At 51.2% G+C, this 22,946-nt stretch overlaps 1 protein-coding gene across 7 annotated transcripts in view; it reads right to left on the bottom strand.

Moving 5' to 3' along the window:
* Positions 1-22,946, bottom strand: part of FARP2 (FERM, ARH/RhoGEF and pleckstrin domain protein 2) — a 102,000-nt gene that overhangs the window by 2,513 nt on the left and 76,541 nt on the right. Inside the window, exons 15-24 of one of the 7 annotated variants that reach the window (XM_019629647.1) lie at positions 21,623-21,712; positions 20,429-20,562; positions 19,907-19,988; positions 14,331-14,568; positions 10,559-10,689; positions 7,207-7,275; positions 6,523-6,612; positions 1,379-1,399; positions 1,087-1,169; positions 72-190 (exon numbers count right to left, since the gene is read on the bottom strand). In XM_019629647.1, the coding sequence (XP_019485192.1) occupies positions 72-190; positions 1,087-1,169; positions 1,379-1,399; positions 6,523-6,612; positions 7,207-7,275; positions 10,559-10,689; positions 14,331-14,568; positions 19,907-19,988; positions 20,429-20,562; positions 21,623-21,712 (1,057 nt within the window). Of the gene's footprint in view, positions 1-71; positions 191-1,086; positions 1,170-1,305; positions 1,442-3,424; positions 3,645-6,522; positions 6,613-7,206; positions 7,276-7,467; positions 7,616-10,558; positions 10,690-14,330; positions 14,569-18,645; positions 18,882-19,906; positions 19,989-20,428; positions 20,563-21,622; positions 21,713-22,946 lie in introns of those variants that run through there. The other 6 variants (XM_019629656.1, XR_002122460.1, XM_019629674.1 and 3 more) reach the window with 6 other exon arrangements.

Raw genomic sequence — 22,946 nt, 5'->3', positions numbered from 1 at the left:
AGGAAACCAGGCTACAGAACAGCTTCCTTAGGCGCAGTGGGCGGCTCCCGGGGGTCTTGGCCAGGACTCACTGCGGGCAGGAGCGCACACCACGTTGCTGGGCAGCGCCGGGGTCATGTCACTGCCGCCCTTGGCCGCTTCGATTGCGGTGTTCAGGTCGTGCACCCACTTCCCCTTCTCCAGCCGAGTGCTGTGAGGGGAGGACCGAGGCTCAGAGTCGGCTGAGGGCACATTGCTGCGCCAACCTCTCGGGGACAGCTCGGGGTCCCTGTGTCATCCCCTTGCACCCTGCCTTGTGGGTCCAGGGGGCTGTGGGAAATGCTGCTGGCAGCCCAGCCTGCATCCTCCTGGGAGCTGCTGGGGGGTGTGGAACAGGGTTCTCTACAGGGTAGTTCGTTCCAGAAACAAGGTTAAGTCTGGTGCTCAGATACAAGATTGGTTCCTGGTTCATTACTAAGCTGCCAAGGTCCCTGGCAGTTACGTGTCTGGTGCTCTCTGACGGCGGCCAGGACAAGGCAGGGTGGAAGCTGAGAGTCGGATGCCCGCCCAGGAGAAGGAGAAATGCACAGGGGACACCTGATTCTCGCAGGGGAGGGACTGAGCACAGCACGATGCTGATGACCGAGGTGGGGCTGTCCCTCTCGCCTTGGCGCTCAGGTCTCCTTCCTGTTGCTCTGATGTGGGCAAGCAGGAAAGTGGCCATCTCCTCCTGAGCTGCAGCCCAATCGGGATGTAGGTGGGGCTGCCCGGCCAGGCCCTTCCCACTAGCCCGCTGGCGCTGCCGCTCGCCTTGAACGTGCTCATGCCCTGGAGACCGACCACCCTCCAGGCCCGTTCTTGTTGAGTGCTATGAAGATGCAGGGAGCACCTTGGCAGCACCACAGACAATGTCTGTGGGGACGTTCTCAAGTCAGGCTTCCCCCAAGTTCCCCACCAGTGGAGAAGCAGTGCTTAGGGGCACATGTCACTCCTATACCTGAGGCCGTGACACTCCCACAACTTGGAGGGGACTCTGGGTCGTGACACGGAGACCCCCACTCCTGGGTCCCCAGGGCCCACTGGAATGCGAATGTGGAAGGTCCTTACCTGGCTGCCACCACAATTGTTTTCTGAGCTGCATAAATGGTGAAACAGTGCGGAACAGACCACTCGTTCTCGCTTTCTTCTACCTGTGGGTGAGAAAAGAGGTAGAAGTCTGGACCAGGAGAAAGGCTGGCTGAAGCCAAGCTTGAAGGACAACACAGGTGACGTGGAAGCTCTGTGCTGTCCAAGTCAACACTGACTACAAGGAACTACGGGAGGCACGAGGGGTCCCCATGCCATGGCACCTGCCACCCAGGTGGATGAGCTGTGGGCCACAGAGCACCCAACTACTCACCGGTGGGTCCAGCACTATTAGCTGAAAATCAAGCACAGGAAAAAATGTTGAGCGTTATCATTACTAAAAAGAAAGTTGGACAATTAATCTTAAAAACTTGGTAACAAAACCTAACCAACTTAGGTTCAGAGAAAAACCTATACAGATTAATCTCAGTTATAAGTGACTAAATAAAATAACTCCAAAATAAAATGTCACCTAATCAAACCTAAAAGCCCAGACAGGAAATTTTCCTATGACCAAGGTTGTTCTAGGAATGCAAGGATGGTTTGACATTAGGAAGCTGATAACACAAATAACCCTGTATCAAAGTTAAAGGGAAAAAAGTGATCATTTCTCTACATGCTGAAAACACATTGTTTAAATCTAACATGTTATTTCTGATAATATCTCTTAGAAACAAAAGGAAGCTATGTTAACACAATAAAGATGATCTTCCTCAAGCCAAGAGCCATCATCCTTTCCCAGGACCAACCAGTTACAGATCACCTCACAGAATAGACAGCTTCCCTGTGCAGGGCCTATGGACATCAACCACTGAGCCTTACACTGGACATAAAAGATCTGAAATTAACATGAACAATGGCCAGCAGGAGAAGGTTGTCAAAATGTTAGTCTTTCCCTAAGTTAATATGTAAATTTATAGTTACACACCACATAACAATGCTTTGGTCAACAACAGACCGCATATATGATGATGGTCCCATAAGATTATAATGGAGCTGAAAGATTCCTGTTGCCTAGAGACGTCACAGCTGTCATAACGTCCTAGCACAACGCATTCCTCACGCATCTTGAGGTGATGCTGGCTGTATAAATGTGTAGCAGATACAGTTACGTACAGTATGTGCACTGATGATGATAACAAGCGACCATGCTACTGGTTTATGTATTTACTATGATATACTTTTCATCGTTATTTTAGAGTGTACCCTTTCTACGATTAAAAAAAAGTTTGCTATAACACAGTGTGCTGTTATACCACCAATAGCCTCATGTTTCATGTTTACTGTATCTTTTTTTTTTTCTCAAAGATTTTATTGGAGAATTGGGGAAGGGGAACAGCCCAGTTGTTGTCCTTCAGTCTTAGTTGTGGAGGGCACAGCTAGCTCAGCTCCAAGTCCAGTCGTCATCTGGCCACCTGTCAGCAGCTCGCGGCCGCTCAGCTCAAGGTGTCATGTTCAATCTTAGTTGCGGGTGGGCATAGCCCACCATTCCATGCGGGAGTCGAACCAGCAACCTTGTTAGGAGCACGTGTTCTCACCAGCTAAGCCATTCTGCCACCTGTTGGCAGCTCAGCAGCAGCTCAGTGGCAGCTCAGCTCAGGTGCAGCTCACTGGCCCATGGGAATTGAACCAGCAACCCTGTTGCTCAGAGCTCACACTCTTAACCAACTGAGCCACTCAGCTGGTCCCTACTGTGTCTTTTGGTTGCATTATTTTCTCTTGTGCTTGATTTAATCTCATGTTGCTTTATTTATAAGTTTACAGTAGCCAGAGTGTGCAGTGTTTATAAAGTCTATATTTGTGTACAGTCATGTCCTTGGCTTTCACACCCATTCACCCACTCACTCACTTACCCAGAGCAACTTCCAGTCTGCAGGCTCCATTTATGATAAGTGCCCTACACAAGTGAACCATTTTTTATCTTCACCCCACCCCCCTATTATTTTTTATCTTTTATACCATATTGTTACTGTACTTTTTTTTTTTTTTCAAAGATTTTTATTGGGGAATTGGGGGAAGGGGGACAGAGAAGTTGCTGTCCTTTTGTTCTTCAGTCTAGTTGTGGAGGATGTTGCTTCACTGGCCCAAGTTGGCACCATCATTGTGCTCTTCCTGGGTGAGGCAGATCAGTTGCTGGCTTCTGGACGGCCGCTCACAGCAGCTGCTGGCTGCTTATGGTAGCCCATGGCAACCCACTGCAGCAGGGGTTGCAGCCTACGCCGTTGCCGGCGACTCACAGCAGCCCAGCTCCAGGTTGAGCTGTTGTTCAGCATCTTAGCTGTAGAGGGCAGAGTCACTGGCCCTCATATGTGGGATCCGAACTGGGCCCTCTGGCATCCGAAGCCAGCTCTTAATCAACGCTTCACTCGGCCGGCCTGTTACTGTACTTTTTATGTTTAGATCTATAAATGCTTAGCATTGTCTCACGATTGTGTACAGTATTCACTACTGTAATGTGCAGGCTGGTGGCCCAGGAGCAGCGGCTGTCCCATGCAGCCTAGATGTGTGGGAGACTGTGCCATCTGGGTGTGTACCTGCCTCTGTAGAGTTCACACAATGACAAAATCACCAAATGACACATTTCTCAGAACATAACTCCTGTCATCAAGCGACGCATGACTGTAATGCAATTTCAATAGAAATCCTGATGATGGTTTTTGAAGGAGTTTGTCCAAATGATTCTAAAATTTATTTAGAAGAATACTTGAGAACAGCAAAAAAACTTTTTAAAATGGAGGATGAACAAGGGGTGAGACTTACTCACCCATATAATACCACAAATTGGGAGAGTGGGGGCTGATACTGGGGCAGAGGAATGACGCAGAATGCCCAGAAAGAATCCAAGTGTGCCAACTGGCTGTTTATATGGTAAAGGCAGCTTCTGAGGTCAGTGAGAAAATGAAGGATCCAACGAATAATGGGAAACCAACCTCAATGTGTAGGAAATGTTACATACCAATCTGATAATATCCAACAAAACATTTTAGGTAGATTAATTAAATGAGAAAAGACTTCTTGAGCTGGTATCGAGCCCTTAAGGAAAAGATGGGCAGATCTGACTACATAAAAACGTGCATACTCACTCCTTCAACAAGTATGTGCCAGATGCTGATCTAGGAACAAGACAAACACAGTCCCCGTCCAGATGGAGTCTAAATTCTACAAGGTTAAACCAAACTGCAGGCAGAGGAAAAAGGAATCACCGACTGGGAAAAGCATCTGTGACCTGTGAGGGTTGGCTGGCATCTTTATAAATGTTTCACAGATGTGTATGAAAAGCTAACAGACCATGGAGACCAGAGTGACAGACATGCACGAGTACCTCCTAGAGGGAGGGCACAGAGTGCCAGGAGACAGACTCAGCTGGCCTGCTGGCTGGCCCAGCACTGGCCCAGGGCTCTTTTCCAAACTGGAAAAGAGGAGGCAGCATCCCCAGTGCTCCCCAAGGCCGTGGGAAAGACGCAGGTTCCGATGCGCTCATTGGGATGGTCAAATGGTGCTACGGCCAGGTAGCAGTCATACTCGAACCATGAAACCAAGTGTATACTATGCTCAAACAATGCCTTTTGGAATTTATCTCAAGGCCATAATTAAGGATGTGTAGAAAAACAGATCCAATGGTGTTATTTCTAATTCTGAAGAACTAGATCAGCCAGTATGCCCAGTGCAGGGAACCAGTTAAGTAAACCAGCTGGGGCCTGGCTCCCCGATCCACTGCCCATCTCTACTCAGTGAGGTGGCAGAAGCACAGGAGACATGAGAGGAGGTTCATGACGAAGTGCTGAACGAAACCAGTGCAGATTACGAAACTGCTTGTAAAGCTGGGTCCACTGTGACCGTAAAACACTGATCCACACTTGAAACCAGAGGGCATGTCGCAAAAGGCCGACTACTCATTACTGGCTGGTATAATTGTGAGTTATTTTCGTTTTACATTTTCAGTTATTTTTTTCTACAATGAAAATGTTATTTTTAAAAGGATACTTTAAAATCTGCTTCCAGAGATGGCAGAAGAGCTCTTTTTTTTTTCTTTTCCTAGCTGAGCCATCCTGCCACCTGTTGGCAGCTCAGTGGCAGTCAGCTCGGGCTGGGAATTGAACCGGCGACCCTGTTGCTCGGAGCTCACACTCTTGAGCGAGCTCTTAACCAACTGAGCCACTTAGCAGGCCCCAGATGAGCTCTTTCAAACTGATTCTCCTTGCTGAGAGCTAAAGAAGCTAAATGGCCTGTCAGACGCCCATGAAGGCTGTGATGCTCGCTGGCAGGCGGGGCCGTGCTGAGGCACTCAGGGCCGAGAAGGGCCAGGTGCCCTTGAAAAACACTGGTGGACACTGCTCTGGGCTGCGGTAATTGGGACAGGCAGGCCAAGCACGACAGAGCAGAGTGTGGTCAGGCCCCCACCCATGGACACCCAGACAGGAGGCCTGGCAGGGCCGCGGCGGGGGGTGCTCGCTGCAGTGAGGTGCCCTGGGCCGATGGCACACTTTATGGCTAAACCTGAAATTGGTCTTCTACATTTGCTGCTCCCAAAGATGGGTTCCAGGTGGAATGTAGGCTTACAGTGGAGGGCAAACGGAGAGCACATGGATGTGTGTGTGAGGGTTCTCCATGACTTTCAAACAGTGTCCTCATTGGGCCACAGAAAGCACTGACCACAAAGGAGAAGACCTAAAAACTGGATCACATTAAAATGAAGAATTTCTGCTCATCACAGACATTATAGGGTAAGTCACGCCTGTGATGGTGGGGGACATGGACATACCCCCACAGACGTGTGGTGCGCACAGTGCTCCCAGGACAGCAGAACCGCTAATGGCCAAGGTGCAACAAGGCAGCGGACACAGAGCTTGTTACTCTTCATGAGGCCAAGGCCACGCAGCGGACTCAGCGGAGGGACCTAACACATGATGTGGAGGGAAGAGACTGGGCGCCAGACACCCTGGGAGCGCCCGAGCTCGTCATGCACTGCGGCTGCCCTCTCACAAGTGGTGGTGGTGTCTGGCCATTTAAAGCTGTGCCTGTGTATGTGTGTAACATCTAGTTATGATGCCACGAAGAACAAAAAATGGTCAGTGAAAGGAGATACACATGTAAAAGCAAAAAAAGTAAAAACTCTACAATTTTAAGAACTGGTGGTTCAGTTTTCTCTCAAAAGCTGTGTCAGCCCCTAGCTCTCCAGCAGCAGAGTGGCCCCAGTGCCCGCCTGGGGTCTTTCACTGTGTCTCCCACAAGGGACAGGGCTCCCTGGGCATGTGGCAGGTGGACAAGGTGAGCAGATGCTGGCAATGACCCCAGGGCTGGGTCTGGAAGGCCCTGGAAGGGCGTCAGGGTAACCACAACAGGTGGAAACAGAGTGAAGAGCCCGGCAGTGCTCTGAGGCAGCAGGCCTGACCCCCACAGCCCCGTCGCAACACTTACCAGCATGCCGCGGAGTGGAAGGAGGCCTCGGATCCGGAAGTGGCTGGTCCCCGAGACACCTCTGCTTGTGTACAGCAACATATCTGAGAACTGAGCAGGGAAGCTTTAGATTAACACGTTTCAAAAACAAGTAACAAGGTTTCAACGTCCTAACTGTCAGATAAACTCCAGCTCCAATGGCCCTTATGGGGTTATAGGATCTAGTCAGCCTGCTGAAGATTTTTGGCAAAAAAGGGGTTTACATTTCATTCATACAATCATTTCTGACTAGAGGTAACTAGTAACCACATGATGCAGCAGACATCTCGGGCCAGTTACCCTTCATTCCAATGGCTCAAGTCTGAATCTACTGACAGGATGTGAGAAGGGAGTGAATAAAAGGAAACCTGGTGGCAGCAGGGACTCCCTGGGAGGGCCTCGGCTCCCGGGTCAAAGCTGGAGAGCAAGACCCTTCGAGCTGGCCACAGGCAGGAGCAGTCAGCCCTGCAGCTACAGGTGCGTGCGCTTTTCAGGCCTCTGACTTACGCTCGTCCCACACACAGGTGCCCACAAGCCAGGATGAGGAAGGCGGCGGGCCAGAGCTGCTTCCTGCCACCCTCACCTGCTCCTGTCTGACTTGGGGCTGCCCAGCTGGCCAACGTGGTGGCACAGCTCTCCTCACAGAACCACTGGCATCCCACCTACCAGGAAGAACATCCTCTGCTGCAGGCCCTTCTTGGTGAGCTTGTGAAGGCAGCCCTCGCGGATGAATTCCTGCAAGACAGGACGAGGTCACCATCTGTGCTTCTCTGAGACCATCGGAGGAGGCCTGGGTTCAGCGGCGCCCTCCTGCCCAGACGCCCAAGGACCCTCCGTGCCTCTCTACCTTCCTGTCTCCTGCCTGCTCCTTTGGGTCACCCGGGTCCTGTCCGGGTTAACTCAGTCCCCAGACTGTCTGCCGAGTACCTGAAGCCGTCTCACTCTGCAGGCTGGCTACGCTGGGGGCCACCATGTAAAGCAAAGGGCACGGTTCTTGTTGAGGAGAAGCTCGTGGAAGGTCCAGCCATGGAGATGCCATCTGGGCTCAGCTTTGGGAAAAACTGGGCAGGAGCAGCTTGAGGACAAGAGGGAGGAGGATGAGCACCCGGCCCCACCAAGTGCTGGCCGGTGATGCGGGTTAGCAGCTGCGCTGCATTTGGACAGAGTGTCCCTAGTGTTCAATGGTGTCACAGCCGAAGCACAGGGGTGCTAGCGGGGCTGAAGCCGCTGGAGGGCCATCCATACTGTGTCCCGCGCAGTCTTGTGGAAAGAGGAGGGCTGGGCCCGCAAAGGAAGAGCCACAGGGCTCTGCCCCTCCCTCCAGAGCCTGAATGCGTCCCCAGCACCTGGGGACATCCTTGTGTTTCCCCATCTGTCCCGGAGCACTGCCAGTCCAGGCCCTGCACCTCTGCCTCTGAGGGCACAGATATCAAACAGGCCCCAACGACCCGTTCTGAGGGTGGAAAGTGAGTGTCCTGGCAACCCCAAAGACTTTCGGTTTGGACAGTTTCTGGAGACCTTTTACTGCCTATTATTCCTTTCAGACAAGTAGGTGCATGAACTTCGTGCCCTGAGAACACGTGTGAAGATCCTGCCACAGCAGCCCTCAAAGGAACTGTGTGAAGCACAAACAGGAAGTCTGGACAGATCCAGACACGGCAAGATGAAAACCAGCCCAAACCGAGGCAGTAGCCCCACAAAACTAGGAAGGTACGCAAACGCCCTTGCACAGCTGGGCTGGGCCGCTTGTTAAGCTCCAGTCCTCACTCCAAACCCGGAGCTGGTGCTGCTCCCACAGGCGACAGGACCGCGAGGCTGGAGCAGCACGTCACCCTTACAGAGCCATCTTCACTGCCCCGCAGAGCCCCTAGGAGCCCGAGCAGCAGCCCCAGGTCCACAGGCGTAGTCCCCACTGGGTTCGGCACCCTCCCTGGCCCTCGTGGGACCTGCTCCACAGCTCGCCCCCTTGATACTTCATGGTTCTTCTTACCTTTCACCTCGCTGTCCACTTTCTACCTGGTTGACAAGCCTTGCTCTGAAATGCCTCTGCTGAAACACCTGCTGTGGGTTGTCTCTGACTGATACACACATAACTCAGGGGGACCAGGAACCCTGGGTGTGAAGAGGGGCTTTGGAGCTTTGACTAATAACAACCATTACAGCGCAGCTACTTCATGCAAGGCGCTGGCCGAGCAGCTGACGTCAGTGTCCGTGCCATCACCCGGGACCCTCCGGCTCAGAGAGGTGGGGCCCAGGCTGCATGGCCAAAGAGAGCTGCAACTCCAGCCTTGTCCCCAGAGCCCACACGGCCCCTGCTCTGTGGGGCTACTTGCTTTTGTTTATTTGTCCCTTTAGTGACAGTTCCCTGCGGCCACACCTGTATGTCACTGCATGGGGCGCTAGGAGAAGCAACAATGTGTAATAAGAGCCCTGCCGGCCTCCAGGAGCTTGCAGCCAGCAGCATCACTCAGAGCTGCACAGACAAGGAGAGACATGAAACGGAGATGTCCTGGCCCCGGAAGCCCCGACTCCAGGAGGGCAGACCCTACAGGTGTTTCCGTCCTAGTTCGTTTCTTTGAGCTCGTGGTCCCACACTCTCGGTAGCTCCTACCAGGCTCACACAGAAACACAACTTACACATCTATACTCCATTACATGTGTGTTTGTGTTGACAGGAAACATCCCCATGCAACCCTTAGAGCACTTGCCTTATGTGGACAGTACTGAGTTCAAAGCAAAAGGCATTAGTGACAGAAAGTAAGCAGCCCATTGGGGCACAACTGGGAGTTCAGAACTAAACCCACACATCTATGGCCTATTGAGTTTTGACAAGGGTGTGAAGACAGTTGAACAAACGGTGTGGAAACAACTGGGCATCCACATGGAAAAGAATGAAGTTGAGCCCCTACCTCATACCACCTACAAAAATGAGCTCAAAATGGATCAAATCTAAATGTAAGAGCTAAACCATATACAACTTTTAGAAGAAAACACAGGGGTAAATCTTCACACTTTGGATTAGGCAATGGGTTCTTAGCTATGACACCAACCAAAAGAAAAAAACAGATAAACTAGGCTTCATCAAAATTAAAACTTTTCATGTTGTAAATGATGCCATCAAGAAAGTGAAAAGACAACCCACCAAACAGGAGAACATTTACAAATAATACTCTGGTGAGCGTCTGGCATCCACAGTGGATAAAGAATCTCACAACTCAAAGGAAAAAGACAGAAAGCCAATTCAAAGGTAGGCAGAGGGTCTGAATGGGCATTTCTCCAAAGAAGGCAAACAAATGACCAATAAACACATAAAGATGCATGATGTTCGCCATCAGGGACATGCTGACCACCAGATGGTGAGAATCAAGAAGACAGAGGCGATAAGGAGAAATCCGAACCCCCAGTACTCCTGGCGGGAATGTAAAACAGTGCAATCCCTTTGGAAAACTCTGGTAGCTCCTCAAAATGTTAAGCATAGAATTACCCCATGACTCAAGAATCCTGCTCCTAGGATACCCAGAGTTGAAAACACATGTCCACACAAAGACTTGTACACAGTGTTCTCGGCTGCACTAGTCACAACAGCCAAAGTGAAAACTGCCCTGTCTCCATCAGCAGACAAATGTCCAGAGAAGGGGGTACTCTTCAGGCACATAAAGGAGTGAAGCACTGAAACACACCACATGAATGAACCTGGGAACCATGATGCTGAGTGAATGAAGCCAGTCACAAAGGCCACATACTGTAAGACAGCATTTAGGGGAAATAGCCAAACAGGTAAATCCACAGACAAAGCAGAGTGGAGAGAGGCATGGAGTGACTGCTAACAGGTATGGGGGTTATTTTGGCAATGAGAATATTCCGGAATTAGATAGTGGTGACGGGTACACAACCTTGTGAATATACTAAGAACCACTGAATGGCACTCTTCGAAAGGATGAGTTCTGTGGTATGTGAATTATCTCAATAAAAAACCATGAAGTAAGCAGCTTGAAAATTTTCTCAAATAGTTACTCACCCTGCCTGGAGTGATGAGGTTCTCTATGCCGACCAAGTCCCGCTGCAGCTCTGTCAGCTTCTGGAGGTTCTCCAGCCGGACGAGGCTGTGTTGGAGAGTGGAGGTCACCTCTGTGATGACCTTGAGGGCATCTGTGCGAAGAGACTTCTCAGTATAGGCACCCAGGCGGGTGGGTCACGGGTGGGATAGAGAACACCCCCCACCTACCACTTTGTGCCAGGAAGTGGCATTTTTTTTTTTAAAGATTTTTACTGGGGAATTGGGGATGGGAACAGCACTGGGAAATTGGGGAAAGGGGAACAGACAAGTTGCTGTCGTTTTGTTCTTCAGTCTAGTTGTGGAGGACGTTGCTTCACTGGCCCAAGTTGGCACCGTTATTGCGCTCTTCCCGGGTGAGGCAGATCAGTCGCCGGCTTCTGGATGGCCGCTCACTGCGGCTGCTGGCAGCTCACGCTGGCTGCTGGCTACATACGGTAGCCCATGGCAACCCACTGCCACAGGGGCTGCAGCCTACACCGTTGCTGGCGACTCACACAGCCCAGCTCCAGGTCGAGCTGTTGTTCAGCATCTTAGCTGTAGAGGGCAGTGTCACTGGCCCTCATATGTGGGATCCGAACCGGGGCCCTAGTGCATCCCAAGCCAGTTCTTAACCATCGCACCACTCGGCCGGCCCAGGAAGTGGCATTTTAAAAGGCATTTAAAAAAACTTTATTGGGGTATAGTGTGTTTTTCCCAGGACCCCTCAGCTCCAAGTCAAATCGTCTTCAATCTAGTTGTGCAGGGCGCAGCTCACTGGCCCACGTGGGAATTAAACCAGCAACGTTGGTGTTACGAGCACCGTGCTCTAACCAACTGAGCCAACTGGTCGCCCTTAAAAGGCACTTTTAATTCAAGAAACATTCTATTCGAGTCCTCACAGGACCACCACCCATGGTTTTCGACGACCAGGCACATGACCTGAAACTTGGACTTGTTCATCCTGCACTGCTGAATAGCTAAGACTCAGGCGTGGAAAAAGAACTGACTTTGTAAATAACCATTTAATGTTACAGGCAAAACAGTATTTGTTCTTTAGGGAAAATCATTTATTATAGTTTAAAGTCTAAATCATTTGCACCTTTAAAGCATTGTAATTTTCTCCTTGAATGGAGGAGCAGATGCTAATCTTATAATTCAAGCAAAGTTACGTAAATTTAGAATCAGGGGGCTAGCCAAGTGGCTCAGTTGGTTAAGAGCTGGCTTGGGACGCCAGCTCTGAACAGCAGGGCCCCGGTTCGGATCCCACATTAGGGCCGGTGACGCTGCGCCCTCTACAGCTAAGATGGTGAACAACTGCTCGACCTGGAGCTGGGCTGCCGTGAGTGGCCGGCAACGGTGGAGGCTGCAGTGGGGCTGCAGCGGGCTGCCGTGAGCTACCGTGTGTGGCCGGCAGCCAGCGTGAGCAGCCGGCCGCCGGCAGCCGGCATGAGCTGCCGTGAGCCGCTGTCCAATGGCCAGTGACCGACTGCCTCAGCTGGGAAGAGTGCAATGATCACAATACCAACATGGGCCAGTGAAGCGACGTCCTCCACAACTAGACTGAAGAACAAAAGGACAGCAACTTGTCTGTTCCCCTCCCCCCAAAAGAAATTTAGAATCAGGAAGGAAAACATGTTCAGACGAGATAGAAAATCAGACATCGAGAGTGGTCCTCAGAGCCCTGACCAGGCCACCCTGGGAACAGCTGTTTGGCCAGACCTGGTCCTGACTAGGGGTGCAGTGACCACATCTTCCTTGTCTCCTTGTTGCAGCCACTCATGGGGACCCTGCATCTTCTTATCAGGACTGCGGCTGACGGCCTGGCTACAGTGCCTCATGGTCCCATGAACCACGGCAGGTGTCCACCTCCCCAGCTCTGCCTGCCTTTTCGGTTCTAGACCAAAAGTCTGCTAGACTGAGGTTGTATGACCGCTGCCTCATTTCCTCTTCAGGGGAGGGGACAACACCTGACTCACAGCTCTGAGATAAAGTCATATAAGGAAGCACATAGGGAGATGAGTTACTCCTTCATAAATGACACATTCTAAGAGCCTTGGTGATGCCACCACAGGTACTGACACCTGGGGTTGGCTCCAGGCAGACTCCTGAGCTCCGGCCCCTCACCAGGCGTCTTCATCCCTCAGGCCCAGCTCAAGTCTGAGTGACATGCTGTTGGCAGGGACTCTCTTCACTCTGCTTATTCACTGCAGGTTGCTGACCCCACATGTCCGCCCTGGGACACCTTGCTCTCAGATGCTGTGTGTGCATGGAGTGCAGGGCTGGAAGATTTTGCCGCCACATGGGCTCCACATGGCGCTTGGGCTGGCCTTGGAAGCTGTCAGAAGCTGTGGACACACTTCAGGCCTGATGCAGGGCTGCTGTCCACAGTGCCACCTGTGCCTGGGTTTCCACAGAATCAGTGCGATGCTAACAAATCGTCAACACACACTTAGCACCTGGCTGGCCCAGGAACAAACCCTTGGGAAACCCTTATTTGAATAAAGGACAAAATTAAGATACAAGGCAACCTTCTCTGAGCCCCAATCTAAAGGTACCCCCTTTTTTCAATAGGTTCAAGCTCAAGCTCTTGGGAAGACCAAAAGGCTGGTAATATCTGCACCCCCAAGAGGCTGTCTTGTGAGGGGAATTGGGGAGGGTGCCGTGCTGGGAAAGGGCTCTGACCATTGTGGTCAGCTGAGCTCCATCAACTGGGCTTTCGTAGCCCTCTGGAGACATCTGGGGTTGAAGCAAACCCGTCTAGTTGCCAGTTAGCGATACCATGTTGTGTTAACAATTTACAAGGCACTTTTAGAAATGTAGCCTCATTTGGTTTTGGCATCAGCCCATGCGATGGGTTTTACTGATGAAGAACCTGACAGAGTGCGCCCGGCATGACCTCCCCTGATGACCTGGAGAGGGACCACCCCCACTTCCCAGCACTGCCCGTCCACAGCTACTTCAGGAGAAGGCTGACCATGGGGAGCATTTTAAATGTGCTGCATTTATTTATTTCCTTGGAAATGCCTGGAAATGTTTTTGACAATTTTGTCTTCTCCTTTTTAGCAAACACGCAACACTTGCTTTTAGAATGAAGAAGAGAGTTGTCAATATCATATGATTCATTCTGTTTCTTGTATATCAGAAAAGCACCTTATTTATGCCCACTTAAGACTATGGGAGAAGGAAATGCTAGTCTTTCATCTTATACTTTCAATGACAATGGTAAGTTTACTTGTAAAAACCTTCTGATAAACTCATTTCCTGCACTAAATTACACTACAATTAGAAGTCACATTTGTAAGTTGAAAAGGTCAGGGTTTATTCCTTTGTCTTTTTAACACAAATTTAAAAAAAAATGACAAAATACATCTATGTCAGAAACTTTTAACAGGCCACCCTGGCCCAAATGTTTGTTTTGGAGGCAAGGCTTCCAGGACAGACATGCCCACAGGCAGCAAGTCACCCTGAGGGTGCACTTGTGGGGACTCTTCCCTGGTCACAGCACCCACTCCCTGTGACCAGTCCTTCCCTATGTCTTGCCCCAAGGTGGCGGGGCTTAAAGACTAGGACCTCTCCCCTCCACCAGCCCGGGGGTGGCGGTCAGGCCTGCCCACATCCTACTCAGACCTCGGGGCTGGAGCCAGCACACTGCGCTTCCCAGGTAAGGGAGCCAAAGCCTTCAGATTTGCCAAAGTGGCTCCTAAGCACACAGCCATGGCAGCCGTAGCAGGACGGGCCTGGTGCCCGTACTCACCGTGGCAGTCGGCGTAGTCATGGTGCCTGGGGGCGTAGTACCCACACAGCCGGCTCAGCAGCAGGCGGTAGTGCACCAGCCGCTGGACCGGCTTCAGCAGGAACGTGTTGAGAGGCAAGTAGCAGACTTTCTGGAGCTCGAACTCTCTGTACACTGCCTCCAGCTTCCTGAAGCGCTTGGTTGCCTTTTCCAGTTCTGTCAGGACCTGGTCGTGCCTTTGGAAGTAGCTGGTAAACTGCTGTTGAGGCACAAAAGGGTGGACTTTAGGTTCGGAGACCCGGGAGAGGGTCCAGTGGCACACAGCCTGTCTGTCTGGATGGCATTCCTGGTGTTGGTGTCAGTTACCAGCTGGACACTCCAATGGGGCAGAACAGAGAAAAATGGCCCAGCGTGTGTCAGCTGGGACTTTCCAGCCCCCATGGAGTTCATCCTGCCCCCCCCTGAGATGCCACCCAGCCAAACCTCATTGCAGACAGGAGGGCGGGGGCTTGGCCACAGCCGCTCACCAGCACTTACTGCCGACTGGCTGCACGTCTCAGGTGGTGAGTGGACACAGGGCTTTCCCTGCACTTTACAGATGAAGAGCTGAGGCTGAGGGGGCTGTAAGGCGCCTCGTGTGACACAAACATGAGCTCTGGGCGAGGGTGAAACGAACTGCGCTCTTGCTCTGCCCTCAGGACTCCAGAGTGGAGGAAAGCATTTGCCGACCCAGGTCTACTCCTGACATTTTACTCCTGACAGTACAAAGTGCACACATGTATGGATTTGGAATGTTACGCAGACAGACTCAGTTAGTCCCTATCTTCTGGAAGGTTTCTAATATTAAAGAACTTACTAAATAACCGCCTGGCTCAGAAAACCAAAAGAATGTCAGGGTAAAAACCGGTGGGGCTATCTGAAAACGGAAGTAAGTGATCCTGCAGCTCCCTCAGGTTTCTAAGAAGGCAGTGAGGTCTGGAAGACGGTCACGAGTGTGGCTGGATTGGGTCAAAGGGGGGACAGGCCTGGGACGGAGATGGTAGCCAGCCTAGCAAATGGGCACAACAGCGAAGGCTTGGGGACTTGGAGTGATACAAGTGGGTGGGGGACGGAGGTGGGAGGGACCCCAGAGTTTCGTGGCTGATGCCGCAAAGCTGCCAGGACAGACGTGGGGGTGGGTCAGGCCCATCCCAGGCTTGTTTCACAAGACCAAGACCCCTGAACAGTGAAAGCACAGCCTGCTGATTCCAACACCTGTGACACTGGTCCTGACAAGAGGACATCTCACCTTGCCCACGTGCTGACCGGGCTACCTAGAGTTACCCCTTTGGCACTTTCCCGGGCACATTTCCTTTATGGAACCCTAACGCCTCCAGGGAAAAACCCTGAACTATGAGGCCAGAAGGAGAATGGAAACAAACCCCTATGACAGCCCTGACAGGCTCCACACAGGCCTCTCCAGAATGCTGAGCTCAGCAAGAGCAGCAAAACTGCACACGGGCCAGGGGCTCATGACTCACTGTGAGCCACAGCACAGGTTTCAGGGAGCCAACCCTCAGCACACTCTTCCTCTCTGAGGCCGCTCTGAGGATTGTAACTTCCTGATGAGAAATGGGCTCTGAGGGGAACACCCTACTGAGGGTGATGCTGTACTGACAAAAATACTGTCCTGACAGGAATGCTATCCTGAGGGGAACGCAGTTCTGAAGAAAATGATGCTCTGAGGGGAAACCTGCTCCGAGGGGAGCTCTATTCTGAGGAAAATATTTTCCTAAGGGACACTGTGTTGAGGAAAACACTTCTCTAGGTGAATGCTGTCCTGAGGAGAACACTGTCTTGAAGGAAATGCTGTCCCGAGGAGAACAATGCTCTAAGGCAGGGGTCGGCAAACTTTTTTTTTTTTTTTTTTTTTTAAGCTGAGCCATCCTGCTACCTGTTGGCAGCTCAGCGGCTGCTCAGCTCGGGCTGGGAATTGAGCCGCTGTTGCTCAGAGCTCAAACTCTTGAGCGAGCTCTTAACCAGCTGAGCCACTCAGCCGGCCCCAGGGTCGGCAAACTTTTGAGACGGAAGAGCCAGTCTTGTGCCTCACAACAATTTAAAAATTATATGAGAGCCATAAAACAAATGAAATCACCATTATGTGAATAATAGCCTTTAAGAATTTTATAAATGAAACTATGATAGTTTTATTTTCGTTTTCAATTTTACTTCAGAGCCACATGTACGTCCCCAAAGAGCTGCATGTGGCTCGCGAGCCGCCATTTGCCGACCCCTGCTCTAAGGAAATGCTGTCCTAAGGAGTTGTTGCTCTGAGGTGAACTCTGTCTTGAGGGGAATGTAGCTCTGAGGGGAACAATGCTCTCAGGGGAACAAAGTCCTGAGGGAAACACTGACATGAGGGGAAAGCTGGTCTTAGATGAGTGTTCTCCTGAGGGGAACTCAGATGAGGGAAACATGGTCCTAATAAAAGATTGTCTAATCGGGAACACTGTCCTAAGGAGAACACTTTCATGAGGGGGAAACTATCCTGAGGCGAATGCTGTCCTTAGGGAAACACTGTCCTGAAGAAAATGTCCTAAAGGAAGTACTGTGCTGAGGGCAAAGCTATTCTGAGATGAGTGCTGTATTGAAGGGAAACACTGTCCTAGAGAAAATGCTGCCCTGAGGGGTATACTGTCCTGAGGGGAAAGCTGCTCTGAGTGTTCTGAGGGGCACTCAGGTGAGGGAAACACTGTCCTGATAGGATGTTGTCTTGTCAGGAATATTGCCCTGAGGGGAATGTTGTTCTCAGGGAACCACTGTCCTCAGAAGACTATTGTCCTGAGGGGAACAGTGACATAAGGGGAAACCTGGTATTTGATGAGTGCTGTCCTGAAGGGAGCTCAGGAGGTTGTCCTGTCAGGAATATTGTCCTGAGGGGAATGCTGCTCTGAGACAGCTGCTGTCCTGAGGGGAATTCAGCTGAGGAAAACGCTGTCCTGGTAGAACATTGTCTTGTTAGGAACTTTGTCTTTAGGGTAATGCAGCTCTGAGGAAAACAATCTCCTGAGGGGAACACTGCTCTGAAGGAAACCTTAAGCTGAAGGAAATGCCATCCTGAATCGTATGCCGTTCTTAAGGGAATGCTGCCCTGAAGGAAACGTTCCTGTAAAAGGGGTGGTGTCCTGGGAGGAACACTGTCCTGAGGGGAATGCAGCTCTGAGATGGGTCCTGTCCTTAAGGGAACTCAACTGAGGAAGGGGCTGTTCTGATGGTATGTTGTATTGTCAGAAATGTTGTCCTGTGGGGAACGCAGCTGTGAGGGGAATACTGTCTTGAGGGGGGACACTGTCCTGAGAGGAAAACTCTCCTGAGGGAAACACTGTCCTAAGGGGAAAGGTGGTCTTGCATGAGTTCTTTCCTGAGGGGAACCGAGCTGAGGGAAACACTGTCCTGATAAGATCTGTCTTGTAATAAATATTGTCCTGAGGGGAATCTAGTCCTGAGAGGAATCCAGTCCTGAGGGAAACGCTGTCCTGGGGGAAAAGCTGCTCTGAGATCAGTGCTGCCCTGGTTGGAACTAAGCTGAGGGAAACACTGTCCTGATAGGATGTTGTCTTGTCAGAAATGCTGTCCTGAGGGAAATGCAGCTCTGAGTGGAACACTGTCCTGAGAGGAACACTGCTCTGAAGGGAACCCTGAGCTGAATTGTATGCCTTTCTCAGGGGAATGCTGCCCTGAAGGAAATGTTCCTGTAAAGGGTGCTGTCCTGGGAGGAACACTGTCCTGAGGAAAATGCAGCTCTGAGGCAAACAGTTTTGAAGGGTACATTGTCCTGACAGGGCACTTTATTCTGAGGCGAACAGTGTCCTGAGAGGGACACTGTACTGATAGGGACACTGTCCTGAGGGAAATGCGTCCTGAGGGAACTCAGAGACACTGTCCTAATAATATGTGGTCTTGTTATAAACATCGTCCTGAGGGAAATGCAGCTCTGAGGAGAACACTGTCCTGAGGAGAATATTGTCCTGAGGGGACGCTGTCCTGAGGTGAATGCTCTTCTGAGGGAATCACTCTCCTGAGGAGAAAACTGTCCTGAAGGAAATGCTGTCTTGACGGGAACACTGTCCTGAGGGAAAAGCTGCTCTGGGATGAGTCCTATCTTGAGGGAAACTCAGCTGAGGAAAACAGTGTCCTGACAGAATGTTGTCTTCTGAGGGGAATGCAGCTCTGAGGAGAACACTGTCCTGAGGGGAACATTGTACCGAGGGAAATATTTCTCTGAGGGGAATACTGTCCAAGAAAATGCTGTCATAAAGGTAATGCTGTCCTGAGGGGAACACTGTACCGAGGGAAATATTTCTCTGAGGGGAATACTGTCCAAGAAAATGCTGTCATAAAGGTAATGCTGTCCTGAGGGGAACACTGTCCTGAGGGGAAACACTGTCCTGATGGGAAAGCTGGTCTCAAATGAGTGCTGTCCTGAGAGGAACTTAGCTGATGGAAACACTGTCTTGATAGGATGTCGTCTTGTCAGGAACATTGTCCTAAGAGGAATGCAGCTCTGAGTGAAACATTGTCCTGAGGGGAATGCTGTCCGGAGAGAAACACTGTTATTAGGGGGATGGTGCCCTGAAGAGAACACTATCCTGAGGGGAACTCAGCTGAGGAAAACTGTTCTGATAGGATGTTGTCTTGTCAAGAATGTTCTCCTGGGGGCTGGCCAGGTGGCATAGTTGGTTAGAGCTCGTGCTCTTAACAACAAGGTTGCCAGTACGGCAGCTGGACTTGGAGTTGAGCTGTGCCCTCCACAACTAAGATTGAAGGACAACTTGACTTGGAGCTGATGGGTCATGGAAAAATACAATGTTCCCCCTCCCTCAATTCCCCAATAAAATCTTAAAAAAAAAAAAAAAAGAATGTTGTCCTGAAGGGAATGCAGCTCTGAGGGGAACACTGTCCTGAGGAAAACGCTGTTCTAAGAGGGATGCTCTCCTGAGGAGAAGACCGTCCTGAGGGAAAAGCTGCTCTGACATAAGTGCTGTCCTGAGGGGAACTCAGCTATGGGCAACACTGTCCTGGTAAGTTATTGTCTTGCCAGGAATGTTTTTGAGGGGAACACTGTCCGCTCCTGAGGGGAGTGCTGTCCTAGGAGAACACTGTCCTGAGGAGATTGAGGCCTGGGGAAGACATTGTCCTGAGTGGAACATGTCCTGAGGGGGAAGACTGTCCTGAGGGGAAAGCTTCCCTGAAGGGAACACTGTTGTGAGGGCGACAGTGTCCAGAGGGGAACAATTTACTGAGGGACCGGTGCTCTGGGATGAGTGCTGTCCTGAGGGGAACACTGTCCTAAGGGGGCATGTTTCCCTGCAGGGAACGCTACCCTGAGGAAAAAGCTGTCCTGACGTGAATGCTGTCATGTGGGGAACACTATCCTGAAAAGAATGCAGCTCTGAGGGGCACACTGTCCTCAGTGGAATGCTGTCCTGAGGAGAACGCTGCCCTGAAGGGATGTTGTCCTAAGGGAAATGCTATCCTGAAGGGTCACAATCCTCTGGGTATGCTGGTTTCAAACCATCAGTTGCTAGGCCTGGAGTCACCACACAAACCCGAGCTACCTTTAACTGATGCATGTTCCTGAGTAGGACGTCCCCGATTCGCTGATGACTGTCTGTGGCATGGGTATTGGAAGGTCCTTCCCTGAGATGGAAAAACATGGTCAAAATCTTATGAAATCTTGTAAGACTCACTTCGGTTGATCTAGTGTGACCAGCTGTTCTAGTCACAGCCAGGAGGGCAATGAGCTGCGTCACAGGGAAGGCCTGTACTTGACAGAAACAATGATTACATTTTGGCCATTCTTGAAAGATGGTAATCAGGCAAAAACAGGATCATCGACTTTTAACTTTCTTTTTCACTCTTCTGGCATAGGATGAATAAAAGTGATTGTTGCATGCCTACTCCTCCCCACAAGTGTTAAAAATAGACTTCAATGAAATAATGGTTCTTGTGAATTAGTTTCTGAAGCCAGGAAGTTCCAGAAAGCAGTGATGGTGATGAGGGTGGCGCTGCCCACGTAGGGGCCCAGAGCGTGGGGCTGCCCACATTGGGGTCCAGGGCCCGTGTGTGCAGGGTATTACCAGAGTGCTAGCCGCTGCTCCACCTCATGCAGGAAGCCTCTGTGGAACTCGTAGATAGGGTCTATGTTGGAGAAGACCAGGGTCATCAGGTCTGCTGGCATGGCGTCCTCCTTGACCACTGCACTGCGGAACCACTGCGGGAAGAGTTCATGGTGACTGAAGGAGCTCAGCCCTGAGGGTCTGTGGCCATAGGACATCAAGCACTGACCCCAGAGTCCCTGTGAGGACAGCTCAAATCAGTGCTACAGCTGTCCTCTTGGTTGATCACCAAATTTTCACGATATAAGCAAAAAATCCTGTATGAAAAGCTTCAAATGGATACATTCCCAGCTTTACGAAGAACTGGACACAACATTCTGACCTTAGACATTTTTTTTTTTAGCCTATGCCATCGCCAGCAACTCATGGCAGCCCAGCTCCAGGTTGAGTTGTTGTTCACCATCTTAGCTGTAGAGGGCAGTGTCACAGGCCCTCATGTGGGATCCGAATCGGGGCCCTGATGCACAGAGCTGGCGTCCCAAGCCAGCTCTTAACCAACGTGCCACTCGGCTGCCCCTAAACATGTTTTTAAGGCAAATATATTTCACCAAACATGTACACTTAGATCCCATGATGGCCAAGAGCTATTTCTTACGAGGGCTCTTCTGTCCTTGGTTTAGATTTGAGAAGCATTAAGATAATCAAAGTAGGGGCCTGCTGAGTGGCTCAATTGGTTAAGAGTTGGCTTGGGAGCATGACCTCTGAGCAGCAGGACCATCAGTTCGGATCCCACATGAGGGCCAGTGATGCTGCACCCTCTACAGCTAAGATTGTGAACAATAGCTCGACCTGGAGCTGGGCTGCCGTGAGTCACCGGCGACAGTGTAGGCTGCAGTGGGGCTGCAGTGGACTGCCGTGAGCTACCGTGAGTGGCTGGCAGCCAGTGTGAGCAGCCGGCAGCCTGCGAGAGCCGCCAAGAGTGGCCGTCTCATGGCCAGCGACTGACTGCCTCACCTGGGAAGAGCGCAATGATCATAATACCAACATGGGCCAGTGAAGCAGTGTCCTCCACAGCTAGACTGAAGAACAAAAGGACAGCAAGTTGTCTGTTCCCCTTCCCCGATTCCCCAATGCTGTTCCCCTCCCCCAACTCCCCAATAAAATCTTTAAAAAAAAAAAAAGAAAATCAAAGTAATAAGGACTTGAGTTCCATACCACGGTAATAACTTCTAAATCCTTCAGGTATGTTCGTTCTGTAGCGAGAATCTCCTTTGCTATAAAATAGGCCTCATCCGCTCCCGTGCACTGCAAGAAGCACAGTGTGAGCACATGTCGGTCAGCCATGTCACCCACATTCCTAACACTTGCTCTCTTCTGCTCCAGTTAACATTGTCACGTGGTTGTTGTCCATAATTCCTGAAGGGGTTTAGTTCTGAGTAAAAACATAAGCCAGTGGTAGCTCTCTTGCATGTTTGTCTCACTTATGTTATTCTTTTTGAGAAAAGAATGGCTGTTCAAACACTGACATGTATTCAAGTGTATGATTGGTTCTGTTCAGATTCCCCTGCCAGAGGCGTAGCTGGTTAACACAGATTCACGAGTGTGTGCGCATGTACGTGTGCATAAACCATTAAGGCCGACTCATAGAGTTATCACAATGCCAGACAGTGCAGCTTCTAACTGCGCCTCATGTTTGAGCACTAGGTGGCTGACACACTGGGAGTGTGGGGCCAGAGATGGCCCAGCCCTGGAGCTCTGCCTGATGTGCAGATGCTGGCAGGCAAGTCAGCGATGATGATGACGGGGCCCTCAGGAGCATGAAGGGCCCCCTAGCCCAGCTTCAGCCTCTGGCAAAGCACAGGACGATGCTCAGGCCAGACCAGGGGCTACATCTTGTTTTCAGGGGGCCCCTGCCCACCCTTAGCCTCAGCCTGGCTGAGCCCCGCTTGATGGTCCCTTCTCCACTTTCCCTAGCCGGAAGACACTGGTTCTGCTCCTTCCCTGCATGTTTGCCCCGTGGCTCCTCCAATAGATGGAGGACTTTACAGGCCAACCATTCCCATGGCTGCCACGACTGCCGTGCAAACAGCCCCAATAGGCACCTGGGATGTGCCCAGGAACGGAGGTCCCTGTCCTTGAGCTGATGGCCTCCCAAGAGGAAACAGCAAGAAGCAACGCACAGGCTAACGGTGAAGTTAGCCGCCAGAGCAGAGAAAAGGGGTGGACACAAAGCTGGGGCGGGTGTGTGTGGGGGTCAGCAGCCTCTAGCAGAGTGACAGGCTACCTCCAGGAGAGGGTGGGGCTGGCGGCTAGGTGGGCTAGGAGGTCACAGATGAGGTGGAGGGGTAGGAGACGGAGCTGGTTACTGATCTGGAAGGTAGGCATGCTGGGACCCCAGGATGAGCCTGGCTGGTGCACTGAGCAAGTTGGGAGGGGCTGGCCGAGGCTCATCAGGAGGCCTCTTTCCACGTAGGCTGTGCAGCAGGGGAGGGGAGTGGCAGGATGAGGGGTGGAACCCCGACATACTCTGGGGGTCAAA

This window comes from Hipposideros armiger, unplaced genomic scaffold, assembly GCF_001890085.2.
Source record: "Hipposideros armiger isolate ML-2016 unplaced genomic scaffold, ASM189008v1 scaffold_17, whole genome shotgun sequence".
Taxonomy (NCBI): Eukaryota; Metazoa; Chordata; class Mammalia; order Chiroptera; family Hipposideridae; genus Hipposideros; species Hipposideros armiger.
Note: the sequence above shows the minus strand (reverse complement) of the source record. Positions and strands in the feature narration are given on the sequence as shown.